General features: G+C 46.8%; 1 protein-coding gene across 3 annotated transcripts in view; it reads right to left on the reverse strand.

Moving 5' to 3' along the window:
• CCDC180 (coiled-coil domain containing 180) overlaps positions 1-14,050 on the reverse strand; it is a 597,826-nt gene extending 583,776 nt beyond the window's left edge. For 2 of the 3 annotated variants that reach the window (XM_029611952.1, XM_029611951.1), the window contains exon 1: positions 12,985-13,095. Coding sequence is in view for 1 of the 3 variants with exons in the window: in XM_029611950.1 (XP_029467810.1) it covers positions 12,985-13,200 (216 nt within the window). In the remaining 2 variants the exon portion in view is untranslated. Of the gene's footprint in view, positions 1-12,984 lie in introns of all 3 variants that reach the window. The other variant, XM_029611950.1, reaches the window with a different exon arrangement.
• Positions 14,051-14,908: the final 858 nt, after the last annotated feature.

A 14,908-nucleotide genomic window follows, 5' to 3' on the forward strand; every position in this document is an offset into this window, starting at 1 on the left:
CTATTGCCTATACTTTAAACAATTTCTTCTCTACCTGTTTTTCAACTTGTTTTAGGTGCTTCTATGGGTGCAAATATGTAGGCTTATAATTGTTTATATGCCTCATACTTGATGCAGTTATGATTGTTCATACATTTCTATGTACATGGTTGATTGTTCTATTCGTTTCTCATTGTTCCTGTACTTTCTGAGGGGGGGGGGGGGTTGCTGCTAAGTTCAGGACCTGTTGACATGTGTCTATATTAATCTCATAGTCAGCCTTTATTCACCTCGGATGCTGGTGGGGTGGGGGGTGGGAATGCCAGCATGGTAGTGATCTCCAGGTTGTATATGGGGTATGCTTTCACAACTAGGGTTGTGAAACAGTTCGGGGGATTAATAGGGGAGGATAGGGTTCTGGGAAGTGGGGAGGGTCTGTTTAGGCTCCATGTTATAAATTCTCACCAGATATGTCCACTTGTTATCCACACAACACTTAGCCATCCAGTGACAGGTGGCTGGAGGTTCTGGCTGGGAGAACCTCTGCTACCACCGTTGTTGTTTGAATCTTTGCTGGGATGCTTTACATGGATATCTCACTAGTAATGTTACTAATCTCATAACTTGGAATGTATGTGGGATTCACTCACGTATTAAGAGGTCCAAGATACACTCTCTTCTTAAGCGTAAGCGAGCGAACATTGCATTTCTACAACAGACTCATCTTACTGATGACAGGGCCGGGTGGGTGGGTTAGGTAGGGGAAGGGAGGGGAAGGTGAGGGGAGGGCAAAAGGAAGTTCCCTCCGAGGCCGCTCCGATTTCGGAGCGGCCTTGGAGGGAACGGGGGTAGGCTGCGCGGCTCGGCGCGTGCCGGCTATACAGAATTGATAGCCTTGCGCGCGCCGATCCAGGATTTTAGTGGATACGCGCGGCTCCGCGCGTATCTACTAAAATCCAGCGTACTTTTGCTTGCGCCTGATGCGCCAGCAAAAGTAGGCCTATTCGCATAGTTTGAAAATCTACCCCTAAGAGAGGTAAATTGAACTAATAACGTTGCTCTACTTTCAATTCGTGCCTCATATGATTTTTCTAAGAAATCAGTTAAGTCTAAGTCTGAATTTTCTTGATTCTGTGTATCTTTCTCTTTATCAATTTGTACTTGTTGGAGATAGTAAATTTTTGATAACACAGGCATATTACTATTAGTATACTTCAAAATGTTCTTTAAATAACTATTAAATAAGTCCACTGGGTGAGCTAAGGGTGTTTTAGGGAAATTCAACAATCTGAGGTTGAACTTCCTATTTTGGTTATCTAGGAACTCGATCCTTGCTTCAGTCTCCCCCAGTGATCTTATCAAGTTCGTTTGAACTCTTTGAACTTCTCCCATCTGTATATCTGAGGATTTTACCTTTTTTTCCAAACTGACTACTTTTTCTTCTAAGTAAAAATTATTTTTTAAAGCTTCTTGAACTGTTTTTGTTAGATTAACTATAGACTTCTGAACATTTACCATGATTGCTCCCAATTCTTCCACATCTGCACCGGAAGCGGCCGCTTTAAGTGTAACCCAGGAGCAGGAGAAAAGCTTACAGGCCATAGAAACATCATTGACGCCCGGTGCCCCAGCCAGCCAAGCCAGCCCCTCCCTTCATAGGAGAGATAGATTCTGCTGGTAGTATGGGAGAACACTCCTATGCAGACTATAAGGATATTTCCTTGTCAGTAAATGAAGGGGATAATGGGGCAATAATGCAGTCAAAAGGGGAAGTGCTGGGGTAATGTTAAAGAAATACCTATTATAATACCTACACAGTTCTCTAAGGATTCACCTTTTTAAAATGAATATCTTGCCAAAGTGGTTATATATACTTCAGAACTTGCCTTTACAGCTACATACAGCTGAGCTCAGACAGTTGGACAAGGCCCAGCGTACCTTTTATTGGCAAGAAGGGAAATCTCGTATTCCCTTGAGCTGGATGCGGGAGAAGTGGGGGCACGGAGGATTGGTAGTTCCAGACCTAGCCTTATACAATTTGGCTAGTAACCTCCGGGTGGTGCGAGATTGGTTATTAGATAGTTCCACTATTATCAATCTTGCTGCAGATGGGGAATTGGCCACCTCGTTCTCTCTCAAATTTATTTTACAGGCCCCGGCAGCCGCTTTGCCCACGTTTCTGGTGCAGAGCGTTATTACTAGGCCCATCAGGACCTCCTGGCTAAAGCTCACGAGGTTACTACAGATACCGTGCACATGTGCCTATTTTCTTCCCATCCGGGGTAATCCTTTCACCCTGGGATCCCAAACAGCGGCATATGGGAGGTGGCATCGCCAAGGTATGCGTGTGTTAGGACATGTTTTAAATTTGGAGGGTAAGATTTTGCTGTTTGCTGAACTTCGGGAAACTTATGCCCTTCCCGCCACCGAGGTCTTTTCTTATTTACAATTGCAGCATTATGTGGGCTCCCTCCCCTCCTCCATTAGACAAGCCTCTCACTTTCAATCGCTTGATGTTATTTTCTCTTTTGAGAAAGAAAAGGTGCCTTCGCTATCACAGTATTATAAGCTTCTTAAACAGCTGACCGTGGTGGACATATGTTCCGTTCTAGTAGAACGGTGGAATGGGGATGGGGTGTTTACGATCTCCGCATATATAATTAAAGCTTCTTTGAAACGGGTGTCCCAAATCTCAGTGAACTCTTACTTTACAGAAATGCAATACAAATTTCTACACAGATGCTATATATCGGCACAGGGAGCCTTCTATCTCAAAATTTCCTCTTCCCCTGCGTGCCTACAATGTGGACATGCGCTGGGTTCATTGTCTCATGCTTTTTGGCAGTGCCCTCCTATATATGGCCTCTGGACTAAGTTGGAGCGGTACTTGGGCAGACTATTAGGGGTTCCTATCCCTGTTGACCACTGTAGTTGCTTTTTGGTTGCATTTCTCCATTGCGAATTCGGGGTTTGGGACCTCGATTGCTTATCCGTAAGGCCTGTTTGTTATGGCCACCAGCCGCGGCAGACCGCGACCGGGGCCGGTCACTCACCGGGACGCAAGGGCCAACCGCTGATGCTGAGGCCAGCGTTGGCGGGCCATTTCCGCGGCAGTGCCACTGTCTCCAACATGGCCGCGGCGTTCTCTCCGCGCAGCTAGCCCCGCCCCCTGAAGCTCCCTAGGGCTGCGCGGGCGGCAGTAACCAGGACTTAAAGGAGCCTCTACAGGAAGTAGGTTGAGTTCCTTCCTGCAGGCTCCATCTTCGGGGAGCTATTTAAGGCAAGGTCCAAGCCTTCAGACCTTGCCTTGGCTTCTTCGCTCTTGTGGTTGTTCCTGTTTGTTGTTCCTGATTTGACCCTCCGTGTGTGATCTCTGGACTGGCTGCGGTACTTTCTGGCTCTCAACCCCTGGACTGGCTGCAGAATATTCTGGCTTCTGATCTCTGGACTGGCTGTGGTACTTTCTGGCTCTCGATCCCTGGACTGACTGTGGTACTTGCTGGCGCTCGACCCTGGACTGGCTGAGGAGGACTCTCTGGTACCGGATCTCTGGATTGTCGGGAGACATTCCTTTTGCTTGGATCTCTGAACTGTGTTTGTCTTTTCTCACGACCTGCTGGAGGCGCCAACTTCTGTTCTCATGACCTGCTGGAGGCGCCAGCTTCGGTTCTCACGACCTGCTGGAGGTGCCAGCTATCTGGATTATACAACCTGCAGGAGGTGCCTGCATCCAGATCTTCACCTATCACCGCCAGTAACCCTCGGGATTGGCCTCGCTTTCCGACGGTGGGACTTACGTTCATCGCCGGACCAAGGGTCCACCTCTCAATTCATAACAGTAAGCCAAGGCCATGGACCCGGCAGTGGCTTCCGCACTGCGTGACATTCCCGGCTTGGCTCAGAAAATCATGGAGCAACAGAATATGCTAGAATCCATGGCGGCGTCCATGGAACGTCTCAATGCTCGACTGGACGCAGTAGTTGCTACACACCCCAGTACTCCAGTCGCAACTCCTCCACCTGCATCGGTTCCATCCGCAGCACAAGGTTGTCCTCGCCCGGTTCTTCCTCTACCAGCTCCACCATGATACGCCGGAGATCCTCGTCTCTGTTTGGGGTTCCTGGATCAGTGTAATATGCATTTTCGCCTACAATCCCCCTTCTTTCCAGACGATATAACCAAAACTACCTACATCTTATCATTATTGGAAGGCAAGGCCCTAGCCTCCATTGTGGCAGCGCTCAGATCCAGTACTCCAGGACTTCCCACGGTTTATAGAACTATTCCGGACTATCTTCGAAGAACCAGAGAAACAAGCCGCTGCCGCTACTGACTTGCTTCATCTTCGTCAAGGAGGGCGCTCTCTCACGGATTACAATATTGATTTTCGTACTTTGGCTAACGAACTTCATTGGGAGGAGAATGTCCTTTGAACCATTTACCTGGAAGGATTATCAGCCAAGATTAAGGACGAGCTGGCCGTTCGGGAACTTCCGTTCTCCCTAAATAGCCTCATTGAGTTAGCAACTAGAATCGACCGCCGGCTGCAAGAAAGGACCCGAGAGAGCATAAGTTGGAGGAGACGGAAAGCTATCTCCCATGTTCCTCAATCCACCTCTGCAACCCCCCGAGAAACCTCCACCAGTGAAGGGTCTGTGGAGGAACCCATGCAGCTTGGAAGGGGTCCCTTATCTCCGGAGGAACGCCTGAGACATTGCAAAGCAGGTCTATGTTTGTACTGTGGAGGGTCCGGACATCGACTAGCAAACTGCCCTATTCGTCCGGGAAACTATAAGGCCTAGGAACCTTGGGGGGTGTTTCCCTAGGCCTCACATCTCCTAAACCCCAACTCACCTTACCAGTGACCCTTCGTACCGAAGGACAGGAATTTACTACTCTAGCTTTAGTGGATTCGGGAGCCGGAGGGGACTTCATCTTACAAGAAATTGTGGATAAACTTCCCAATTTCTGTCAAAAGCCATTAATCATTTCTTCCATTCACGGGGAACCCTTACCAGGAAGAATAACCCATCACATGGAACCTCTGGACTGCTACATTGCGCCCGATCACACTGAACAAATTACCTTTTACGTCCTCAAGAGAGCCATTCATCCGGTGGTTCTTGGTATACCCTGGTTGCAGCGCCACAATCCCCAATTCGATTGGTCTTCCCTACGACTTATTCATTGGGGATCAGAATGCCGTACGACTTGTTTGAAGGGAACAACTCCTGCTTCCGGTTTCATCTGTACCTCAGTCTTGAAGGAGTTACCTGGTCCGTACAAACAATTTGCAGATGTATTTTCTAAGAAGGCCGCTGACACATTGCCCCCACATCGTGCTTTCGACTGCGCTATTAAGTTGATTCCAGGATCCACACCGCCGCGAGGGTGCGTCTACCCCTTATCTGCAGCTGAGACCCGGGCTATGTCTGAATATATTCAGGACAATCTGCAAAAAGGTTTTATTCGACGATCCACCTCTCCTGCGGGGGCCGGGGTTTTTTTTGTCAACAAGAAAGATGGGACATTACGCCCTTGCATCGATTATCGTGGGCTTAATGCTATCACTATCAAGGACCGATATCCTCTGCCTCTTATTGCGGAACTGTTTGACCGCCTACAAGGAGCCCGAATATTTTCCAAACTGGAACTACGAGGAGCCTACAATTTGGTCCGGATTCGGGAGGGGGATGAGTGGAAAACTGCTTTTAACACCAGAGATGGACACTATGAATACCTTGTTATGCCGTTTGGGTTAACCAATGCTCCTGCTGTTTTTCAAAATTTTGTTAACGAAATTTTTAGAGACCTGTTATATATCTGTGTTGTGGTATATCTTGATAATATTTTGATTTTTTCCAAAGATCTACAGACTCATCGCCAACAAGTTATACAAGTGTTGCAACGACTAAGGGAACACCGGTTATATGCCAAACTAGAAAAATGTGTTTTCGAAACTGAATCTTTACCTTTCTTGGGTTACATTATTTCCAAACAGGGATTCCAAATGGACCCGACTAAAGTCAAATGTATACAAGAGTGGCCTCAACCTAACGGACTACGGGCACTTCAACGGTTTCTTGGATTTGCTAATTATTATCGACATTTCATCAAAGATTTCTCAAAGTTGTCCGCACCATTCACCGCACTCACACGAAAAGGAGCTAATGTCAAAACTTGGCCTGCAGTGGCAGTAGAAGCATTTCAAGCCCTAAAAGACTCCTTTCTACAAAACCCCTGCCTTTGTCACCCTGATCCTAGATGCCCATTTACTGTAGAAGTCGATGCGTCCACTGAGGGAGTTGGAGCAGTGTTGAGCCAGAATGACGTAAGAGGAACATCCCATCCATGCTCCTATTTTTCGAGGAAGTTTTCACCTGCAGAGCGCAATTATTCTATTGGCGACAAAGAATTATTGGCCATCAAACTTGCCTTCGAAGAGTGGCAACAATGGCTAGAGGGGGCCCAACATAGAATTACAGTTTTTACAGATCACAAAAATTTAATTTATCTACAGCAAGCTCAATGACTGAACCCACGTCAAGCCCGTTGGGCATTATTCTTTACACGTTTTGACTTTGAGCTAAGATATCGACCAGCAAACAAGAATATCAAAGCCAACGCATTGTCTCGCTCTTTTGTCAGTGAAGATGGAGAGAAGCCTCTACAGAACATTATTGATCCAGCCCGCATCATTCTCTCAGCTACCTTTTCTGTTCCCGTCGGGAAAACCGTGGTACCCAGTAGACTCCGCAATAAGGTACTGAAGTGGGGGCAAGATTCTCAGTTTGCTGGGCACCCAGGATGTAAGTGAACACAAGATCTCCTTCAACAATTTTACTGGTGGCCTGGGATGTGCAAGGACATTCGTGCATACGTGGACTCCTGCCCTGTTGTGCACAGCATAAGAATCCTGTGGGGAGACCGTGGGGGCAGTTCCAGCCACTTCCGGCACCGACGAAGCCATAGACTCACATCTCCACCGACTTTGTTGTTGATTTGCCTGCTTCAGAGGGCTGTACTGTTATTTGGGTGGTGGTCGATCGGCTCTCCAAAATGGCTCACTTTACACCCCTACCCGCCCTCCCTTCTGCTCCCCGTTTGGCTCATTTATTTATGTCACATGTGTTCCGGCTTCATGGTCTACCCCAGCACATCACATCTGACCGAGGATCGCAATTCACAGCTCGATACTGGCGGAACTTCTGTGCCAAGTTCCATATTGCTTTAGACTTCACCACCGCTTTTCACCCTCAGGCAAATGGGCAGGTAGAACGGACTAATCGTACTCTAAAACAGTTCTTGCACTTCTATGTTAACGCTCGACAGGATGAATGGGCAGCATTGTTGCCCTGGGCGGAATTCTCTCATAACTTCCACACCTGTACCTCGACTGGATCTTCTCCTTTTCAAATTGTCTTTGGTCAACAACCTACACCACCGGTGCCTCTACCCCTATCTGTTCCCTCTCCAGCAGCTCAGCTTACTGCCACACAGTTCAAGCAGCTTTGGATACACACCCGACAGATGCTACAAAGGGCCGCACATACTGCTAAAAGATTCGCAGACCGACATCAGAGACCCGCACCCCAATTTTGTATAGGAGAAAAGGTGTGGCTCAGCACCAGAAATATCTGTTTGAGGGTCCCATCGATGAGACTGGCTCCCCGCTATCTTGGCCCTTTTCCTGTAACTAAGCAAATAGGTCCTGTGACCTACCAACTACGTCTACCCGCCTCATTACGTATCCACAATGCCTTTCACATATCCTTGTTGAAACCTTTGCTTCTCAAATGGCCCTCTCGGAAGGTTCCTGTTTCTCCACAATTGCAACTGGAGGAAGACACAACTTATCAAGTCCGGGAAGTTCTCGATGTCCGGAGACGAGGTCGTAGATGGAAGTATCTCCTAGCTTGGGAGGGATTTGGGCCAGAAGAGAATTCTTGGGAGCCTGCTACTAAAATCTTGGACAAGGATCTTCTCAAGAACTTTCATATCACTCACCCAGGGAAACCCAAGCCTTCTAGGGGGAGGCCTAAAGGAGGGGGTACTGTTATGGCCGCCGGCCGCAGCAGACCGCGACCGGGGCCGGTCACTCACCGGGACGGAAGGGCCAACCGCCGATGCTGAGGCCGGCGTCGGCGGGCCATTTCCGCGGCAGTGCCGCTGTCTCCAACATGGCCGCGGCGTTCTCTCCGCGCGGCTAGCCCCGCCCCCTGAAGCTCCCTAGGGCCGCGGGGGCGGCAATAACCAGGACTTAAAGGAGCCTCTACAGGAAGTAGGTTGAGTTCCTTCCTGCAGGCTCCATCTTTGGGGAGCTATTTAAGGCAAGGTCCGAGCCTTCAGACCTTGCCTTGGCTTCTTGGCTCTTGTGGTTGTTCCTGTTTGTTGTTCCTGATTTGACCCTCCGTGTGTGATCTCTGGACTGGCTGCGGTACTTTCTGGCTCTCGACCCCTGGACTGGTTGTGGTACTTGCTGGCGCTCGACCCCTGGACTGGCTGAGGAGGACTCTCTGGTACCGGATCTCTGGATTGTCGGGAGACATTCCTTTTGCTTGGATCTCTGAACTGTGTTTGTCTGTTCTCATGACCTGCTGGAGGCGCCAACTTCTGCTCTCACGACCTGCTGGAGGCGCCAGCTTCGGTTCTCACGACCTGCTGGAGGCGCCAGCTATCTGGATTATACGACCTGCAGGAGGCGCCTGCATCCAGATCTTCACCTATCACCGCCAGTAACCCTCGGGATTGGCCTCGCCTTCCGACAATGGGACTTACGTTCATCGCCGGACCAAGGGTCCACCTCTCAATTCATAACACTGTTTAGTGGGGAAAGAGGTCATATTGTTGCACTGGAGAGATCAGACTCCTCCCTCGTGCTGGGCTTGGCGCAATAGCTTTCATCGTATGATGCTACCAGATGCAGCACTCATGAAGATATCGCCACGACATAAGAAGCGATTCCTCGACATTTGGGACGTTTATTTGCAGTCTCTGCCGCACCGTGTTCGCAGTGCTGTCCTGAATGAGTGATCTCGTATGGATTTCCTAAATTATGACTTCATACAATTTTATTTTACTGGATGGCTATGGGTTTTTTTTATTTTATTTTTATCTTTTATTTATGTTCTTTCTCTATTCTCATCAGTGGACGATGGACCTTATCCGTGGATTGGGGCTGGGGGGCTGGGGGTAGGTTGGGTTCAGGGAGAAAAGTAATAACTGGACTATTTGTGTTTATTGTGAGGAGGGAGTGGTTCAGAGTCACACCACACTCCTCTTGACTTGTTTGCTTATGTCATTTCTGATAAAATAATAAAAATTGTTTAATATTAAATTAGCAGCAAGATAATCATAAAAATAAGTGGTAAAATAAATAATTAAAATGAATACTGGTAAATAAGAATATAAGATATGCCATATTGAGTCCATCAAGCCCAGTATCTTGTTTCCAACAGTGGCCAATCCAAGTCACAAGTACCTGGCAAGTACCCAAAATTAAATAGATCCCTTGCTACTATAATGAGGGCAAAAGCAGTGGCTTTTCCTTATTGATTAACAACAGTTTATGGTCTTCTTCAGAAACTTATCCAAGCCTTTATTAAATTCAGCTACACTAATTGCTTTAACCACATCCTCTGGCAAATAATTCCAGAGCTTAATTGTGCATTAAGTGAAAAAGAAATTTTTCCGATTTGCTTTAAATGTACTATTTGCTAAGGTCATGAGGGCCTCCTATTCCTTGTATTATCCGAAAGAGTAAATAACAAATTGACATTTACCCGTTGATTCCCTTCATGATTTTGAAGACCTCTATCATAGCCCCACTCAGTCATCTCTTCTCTAAATTGACGAGCCCTAATATCTTAAGCCTTTCCTCACAGGGGAGCCATTCCATGACCTTTATCATTTTGGTCACCCTACTTTCTCCTGTGCAATTAAATCTTTTTTGAAATGCAGCAACCATAGTATTCAAGGTGCAGTCTCACCATGGAGCGAAAAGAGGCATTGACATCCTCCGTTTTGTTTGCCATTCCTTTTGTTACGCCTGTTGGTCGCAGATTGCTGTGACCTTTCATGCTCACCTCTTTTCTATTTGCACCGTAAATTCTGGGAAGAATGGCGGCCTCTGCTAATCTCCACCGACCTTTCCGAGACAGAGTGGGCAATGCCGACCGCCATCTTGGTTCAGGAATTACTTAGGTGCGCGCGCGCGCAAGGGCCTCCTTTGTACACATCATGGCGGGAACCCCAGGGGTGTCCCCTCCCGATGACATCAATCCGCTATTGTATTTAACCTGACCGGTCCTTGCCTTCTACGAGTTAGCAAGGAGTTCTCTCTTGCTGAATCTGCCTCTTCGAGGACTTCCTGTTCCTGACTTTGGTCTTGACATCAGACGCTTTGAGTACCCGCTCCTCGGGGGCTCCCCTGCGTCCCTGGCTATCCTCTCCTCGGAGGGCCTACCTGTTACCAGACCTGCTTCTCGGATCTCTCTCTCTCCTGGAATTATCTCTTGTGAGTACCTCTACAGACTTCTACATTACGAACTGTATTGAAGATTCTCCGCGGTGTACCCCGAGCCTCGGGCCACTGCCGCCTTCCTCCAGTAGAAGCTATTCAGCATTCCCTGCGCTACAGAGCATTGACACACCAACTATGGGAGCCACTTCCAGGTTCCGACATCTCTACCAGTTCTTCAACATCTACTATACAGACGTCCATGGCATACCCCGCTCCACGGGCCACTACCGGATCTGTATCGCAAGGTGCCTACACTCGTCAGATGGGATCCCCAGCCTACCCCGCTCTGCGGGTCACTTCCGGATTTTCTCATCCCTGGCATCACTTTGGGTATTCCCCACTGCTTTGTGGACATTATTTTTTTCCTTCCTTCATAATAAAGTCTCTTCCTATAGCTGTCCCATGCCACTGAGACTACGCCTGCTGATAGTGAGACTCACAGGGCTCCCCCCTGTGGGCAGAGACACCTCTCATCTCAGCCCAGGGTTCACATTCTTACAAAAACATAACACCTTTCCTAATAATTCATAACATTCTGTTTGCTTTTTTGACCACCACAGCAAGCTGAGCTGATGATTTTAATGTAATATCAAATATGACACCCAAATCTTTTTCCTGGATGGTAACTCCTAATATGGAACCTAACATCGTGTAAGATGTTTTTCCCTATAATCATCACCTTGCACTTGTCCTCATTATATTTCATTTGCCATATGGACACCCAATCTTCCAGCCTTGCAAGGTCCTCCTGCAATTTATCACAATCCGCTTATGATTTAACTACTCTGAATAATTTTGTGTCATCTGCAAATCTGATCACCTCACTCATCATACACCTTTCCAGATCATTTATAAATATACTAAAAAGCACTGTGTGTATTACTATTATAGATAGGCAGTACTGCATGGTAATGTGGTCATATGTTGGCATTTGGTTTCTGCTTCTTGATCCAGGGCCAGAATATAGATTGAATGTGTTGCTATTAGTAGGATGGCAAGGAGACAGGGTTGGAAGGGGAAAGGAACTCAGGGGGTGCCTGGCCCACCTGACCTGTATGTAACGCCATCTAAGCCTGCACTAATGTATCTCTCCAGCTCAGGGCCAGATTTAGGCATAGGCAAAAAAGGCACTTGCCTAGAGTGTCAAATTCTGAAGACACCCACAAACTAGGACTCCCCTTGCTGCTCACTGATTTCTGGATGCAAAATTCCCTTACTCTCAGTCCTCCATCTATGGGCGCCACAATCTTAAATCTGGCCCTGCCCCAGCTTCCTGACTTACCACTATTATAGTTGAGGTCAAAGCAATAAGGTGCACTTAGTACAGTGCTGTTTAACCCTCAGTCGTGCTTTAAAGCCAATGCAGCAGAGTATTTTGCATAAAAAATATGCACACTATGTACATTTAAGTAAGCTTCCTTGCTTGGCAATTGTATGCTAATAATGGCATTAGCTATTATCCCCCAGTACAAAGATGTATGCTGGCTTATCTCATATCTTCTTTGTGCTGGAATCTCAACTCCTAGTCCGAGGAGGAATAAAGCTTCCAAGGCTTATGTCAGTCTACAGGCAGGAGCTGAGGTTCCGGTGCCGGGCTCTGTAGTTAGTATTTATGTGCAGAATATATCCTTTATGCACAAAAAAACATGTTTTCCAGGTATAACATATGATTTATGTGTACAAAAAATGCTCTTTGCACTGAAAAATGTTTTGTATTGTGCAGCAAACATGGTTTATGTGTACAATTCATGTTTTTCGCAGATAAAATCTGATTTATGCGCAAAAAATGTTTTCTATACAGAAAGGTTTTTTTTTGTGCGCATAAACCAAATTTTATCTGCGAAAAACATGTTTTCTATGCATAAAATATGCATAAAATATGAGTTATGCATATAGATCATGTTTTGCTGTGCACTAAGCCTTTTCTTGGCACACATTTTCTAGTTTGTGCCCATTTTTTAACTCCCAATGCATTAGCTTACTGCATCAAGAGTTTAAAAAATCAGCCTGTGCAAAAAAACTGCATGCTTTATTTCAGCAGTTTTAATGCTCAGCTTTTTGCATCAACCCATTTCATTTCTACACAGTGTACAGACAGATACACGTATGAAATAATCCCTGCTCCATGAAGCTTTATTTTTTTGTTTTTTATGATTTATATGTTGCTTTATCGTAAAGTCAAAGCGATTTATAGCTCTAAACACACATATTGTAAGATAAATTCATACATAACAAACTTGCACATCGGCAATACAAAAATTTCATAGACAACACAGTAGTTATAGCCAAAATGGTAATATTAAGCATTAAATCCCGCCTCTAACCTATAAAGTTCAAACATCCTCTCCGAGAAGTTTAAAGAGAATCATTCTGGCTCCGATAAATTATTTACTGCTCCTGTTCTCCTTATTATTGTTAACAGTGCACGGAAAAGAGGCAGAGGTCCACCTGCGCTGCTCCGTCCGAGGTCTGCGCTTCTTACCTGGGCCTGGTGGGAGAGGGAAACTCGCAGACTCCCTCCTCTTAATTCCCCATCTTCCACAAGCGAATTAGAGGTAGGGAGAGAAAAATCGGGACCTGCAAGAGTCCTTCCGTTTCTATGGAGACCGCTCACTTCTCGCGAGAACTGCGGCTGGAGGTGCCAGCATGACCAGGAAGAGGAGTGGAGGGGGCGGAGCTTCAGCCTAGCTCGCGTCATATTTTAGCCGAAGTTCTCCCCCAACCCCAAAATATTTGAATTTACAGCAGTTAGTAATAGAGCTTTTTTTTTTTTTCAAAAGTTTATCTTGTAGATTTTGTCTTGCTTGAGTCCTGACCCAGATAAATGCAAGAGGTTTGAAATGCTGTAGTACCAGATGTTAAAAAGCAAAGAGTAACAGAATCCGTAAAACCTGCGTGTACAGGTTCTGCTTCACAAGAACTACTCGACATATGCTCTCAGGACTGGCCCTGGAGTCCCTGCAGAACCCTGTCTAGCTACATTTTGGTGGCCCGCTGCCTTAAGGACCGCCCTAGATGGCGCTGGAGTCCTTTGATCACAACAAAGAGAGAGCCAAGAGAATCTATTCTTCGGATGGGAACCGAAATTGTACCCCCACTCTTCATATTTATCAGCGGTAATCTTCTGCACAGGCTGCCACTTGGCCTAGGTTCATATTTTCTAAGCTATTGAGCAACACACAGGTTCTTCCATTAGGTAAACTAGGCTAGAGGTCTGCAACCTTTCAAAATAGAGCCATTTCACTGGGTTTTCTTTGTGCAGAATATATTGAGAGTCGCATCCCTGTCGTAAATTGGGATCCTCAGCCAGGCCTGGATTTAGGCATAGGCAACTGTCTTCGGCGCCAAATTTTTTATAGATGCTGGAGCATCGCAGCTGCTGTCAATGCCTCAACCCAACATCTGCCGCCGTGGCACCACTTCTGTTTTCTTGCGGCGCTGGCTCCGATGGCAGCAAAACAGATCAGGAAGATAAATCAGCTCGCGGCGGTTTTCCATAGAAGCCTTTTTGAGCTGACAGATCTTGCCACGTCCCGCCTTTCGCACAGGTTTCTCTAATAAAAGAAAGTCCAGGCAGGAGGAAGGGGCAGGATGCCGCAGAGCGTAAAAGCTGTGGAAGGCTCCACGCTGATTTATCTTCCTGATCTGTTCTACTGCCATCGGAGCCGGCACGGCAGCTTAAAGGGGAAAGAAACACGGGGGTGTGCCCCCGTAGAGATTTATGCAGGAGGAATCTCCCCTTTCTCTCCCGCAGGGAGGAGGGTGAAGATAACTCCACCTCCCCCAATTGATTATGGGCGCACACTGACCTAATTCTGCCAAGCTCACAGCTGGGCAGAATTAGGTCATCCTAGTCTGTCACTCTTTCACCATGCCTCTCATGCCCAGCAGCCACTCGATCTCTTACCCCTTTTCGCACCCCCATCAGTCAGTCAGTAGGTCATTCTCTCCATTCCTCACCCCTACTCATTCTTCTTCCTCTCACCCCCAGCAGTCACTCATTCTTTCCTCCTCTTCTACCAAATGTCTCTCAAGCCCCCTTGTCCCAGCTACCTCTCCGCTGTTTCCAGCAATCTCTCTTCTTCCCCAACATAATCCCTCCCCCTATATTTCTAACAGTCAATTCTCAACATCCTATATTGAAACAAAGCTGTAAAGAATTTTCAGCAATTTTACCATTCATTCATCCAGTGCTTCCAGTGTTATTATTACTGCTGTGATTATCAGTGCTGTATACAAAGAACTTCAACTTGAGATTTGCCAAATGCAGTGCACAGGACCTAGAAGAGAATTCTTCCCCCTACTTAGGAAGTCATGGATACTCAGATATCATAACAGTTCGGGAACACTTTAACGGAAAAGACTATGGTTGAGGTGTGATTCCTGGGGCCTTTATCTGGGACTAT

The sequence above is a fragment of the Rhinatrema bivittatum genome, chromosome 8 (assembly GCF_901001135.1).
Source record: "Rhinatrema bivittatum chromosome 8, aRhiBiv1.1, whole genome shotgun sequence".
Lineage (NCBI taxonomy): Eukaryota > Metazoa > Chordata > Amphibia > Gymnophiona > Rhinatrematidae > Rhinatrema > Rhinatrema bivittatum.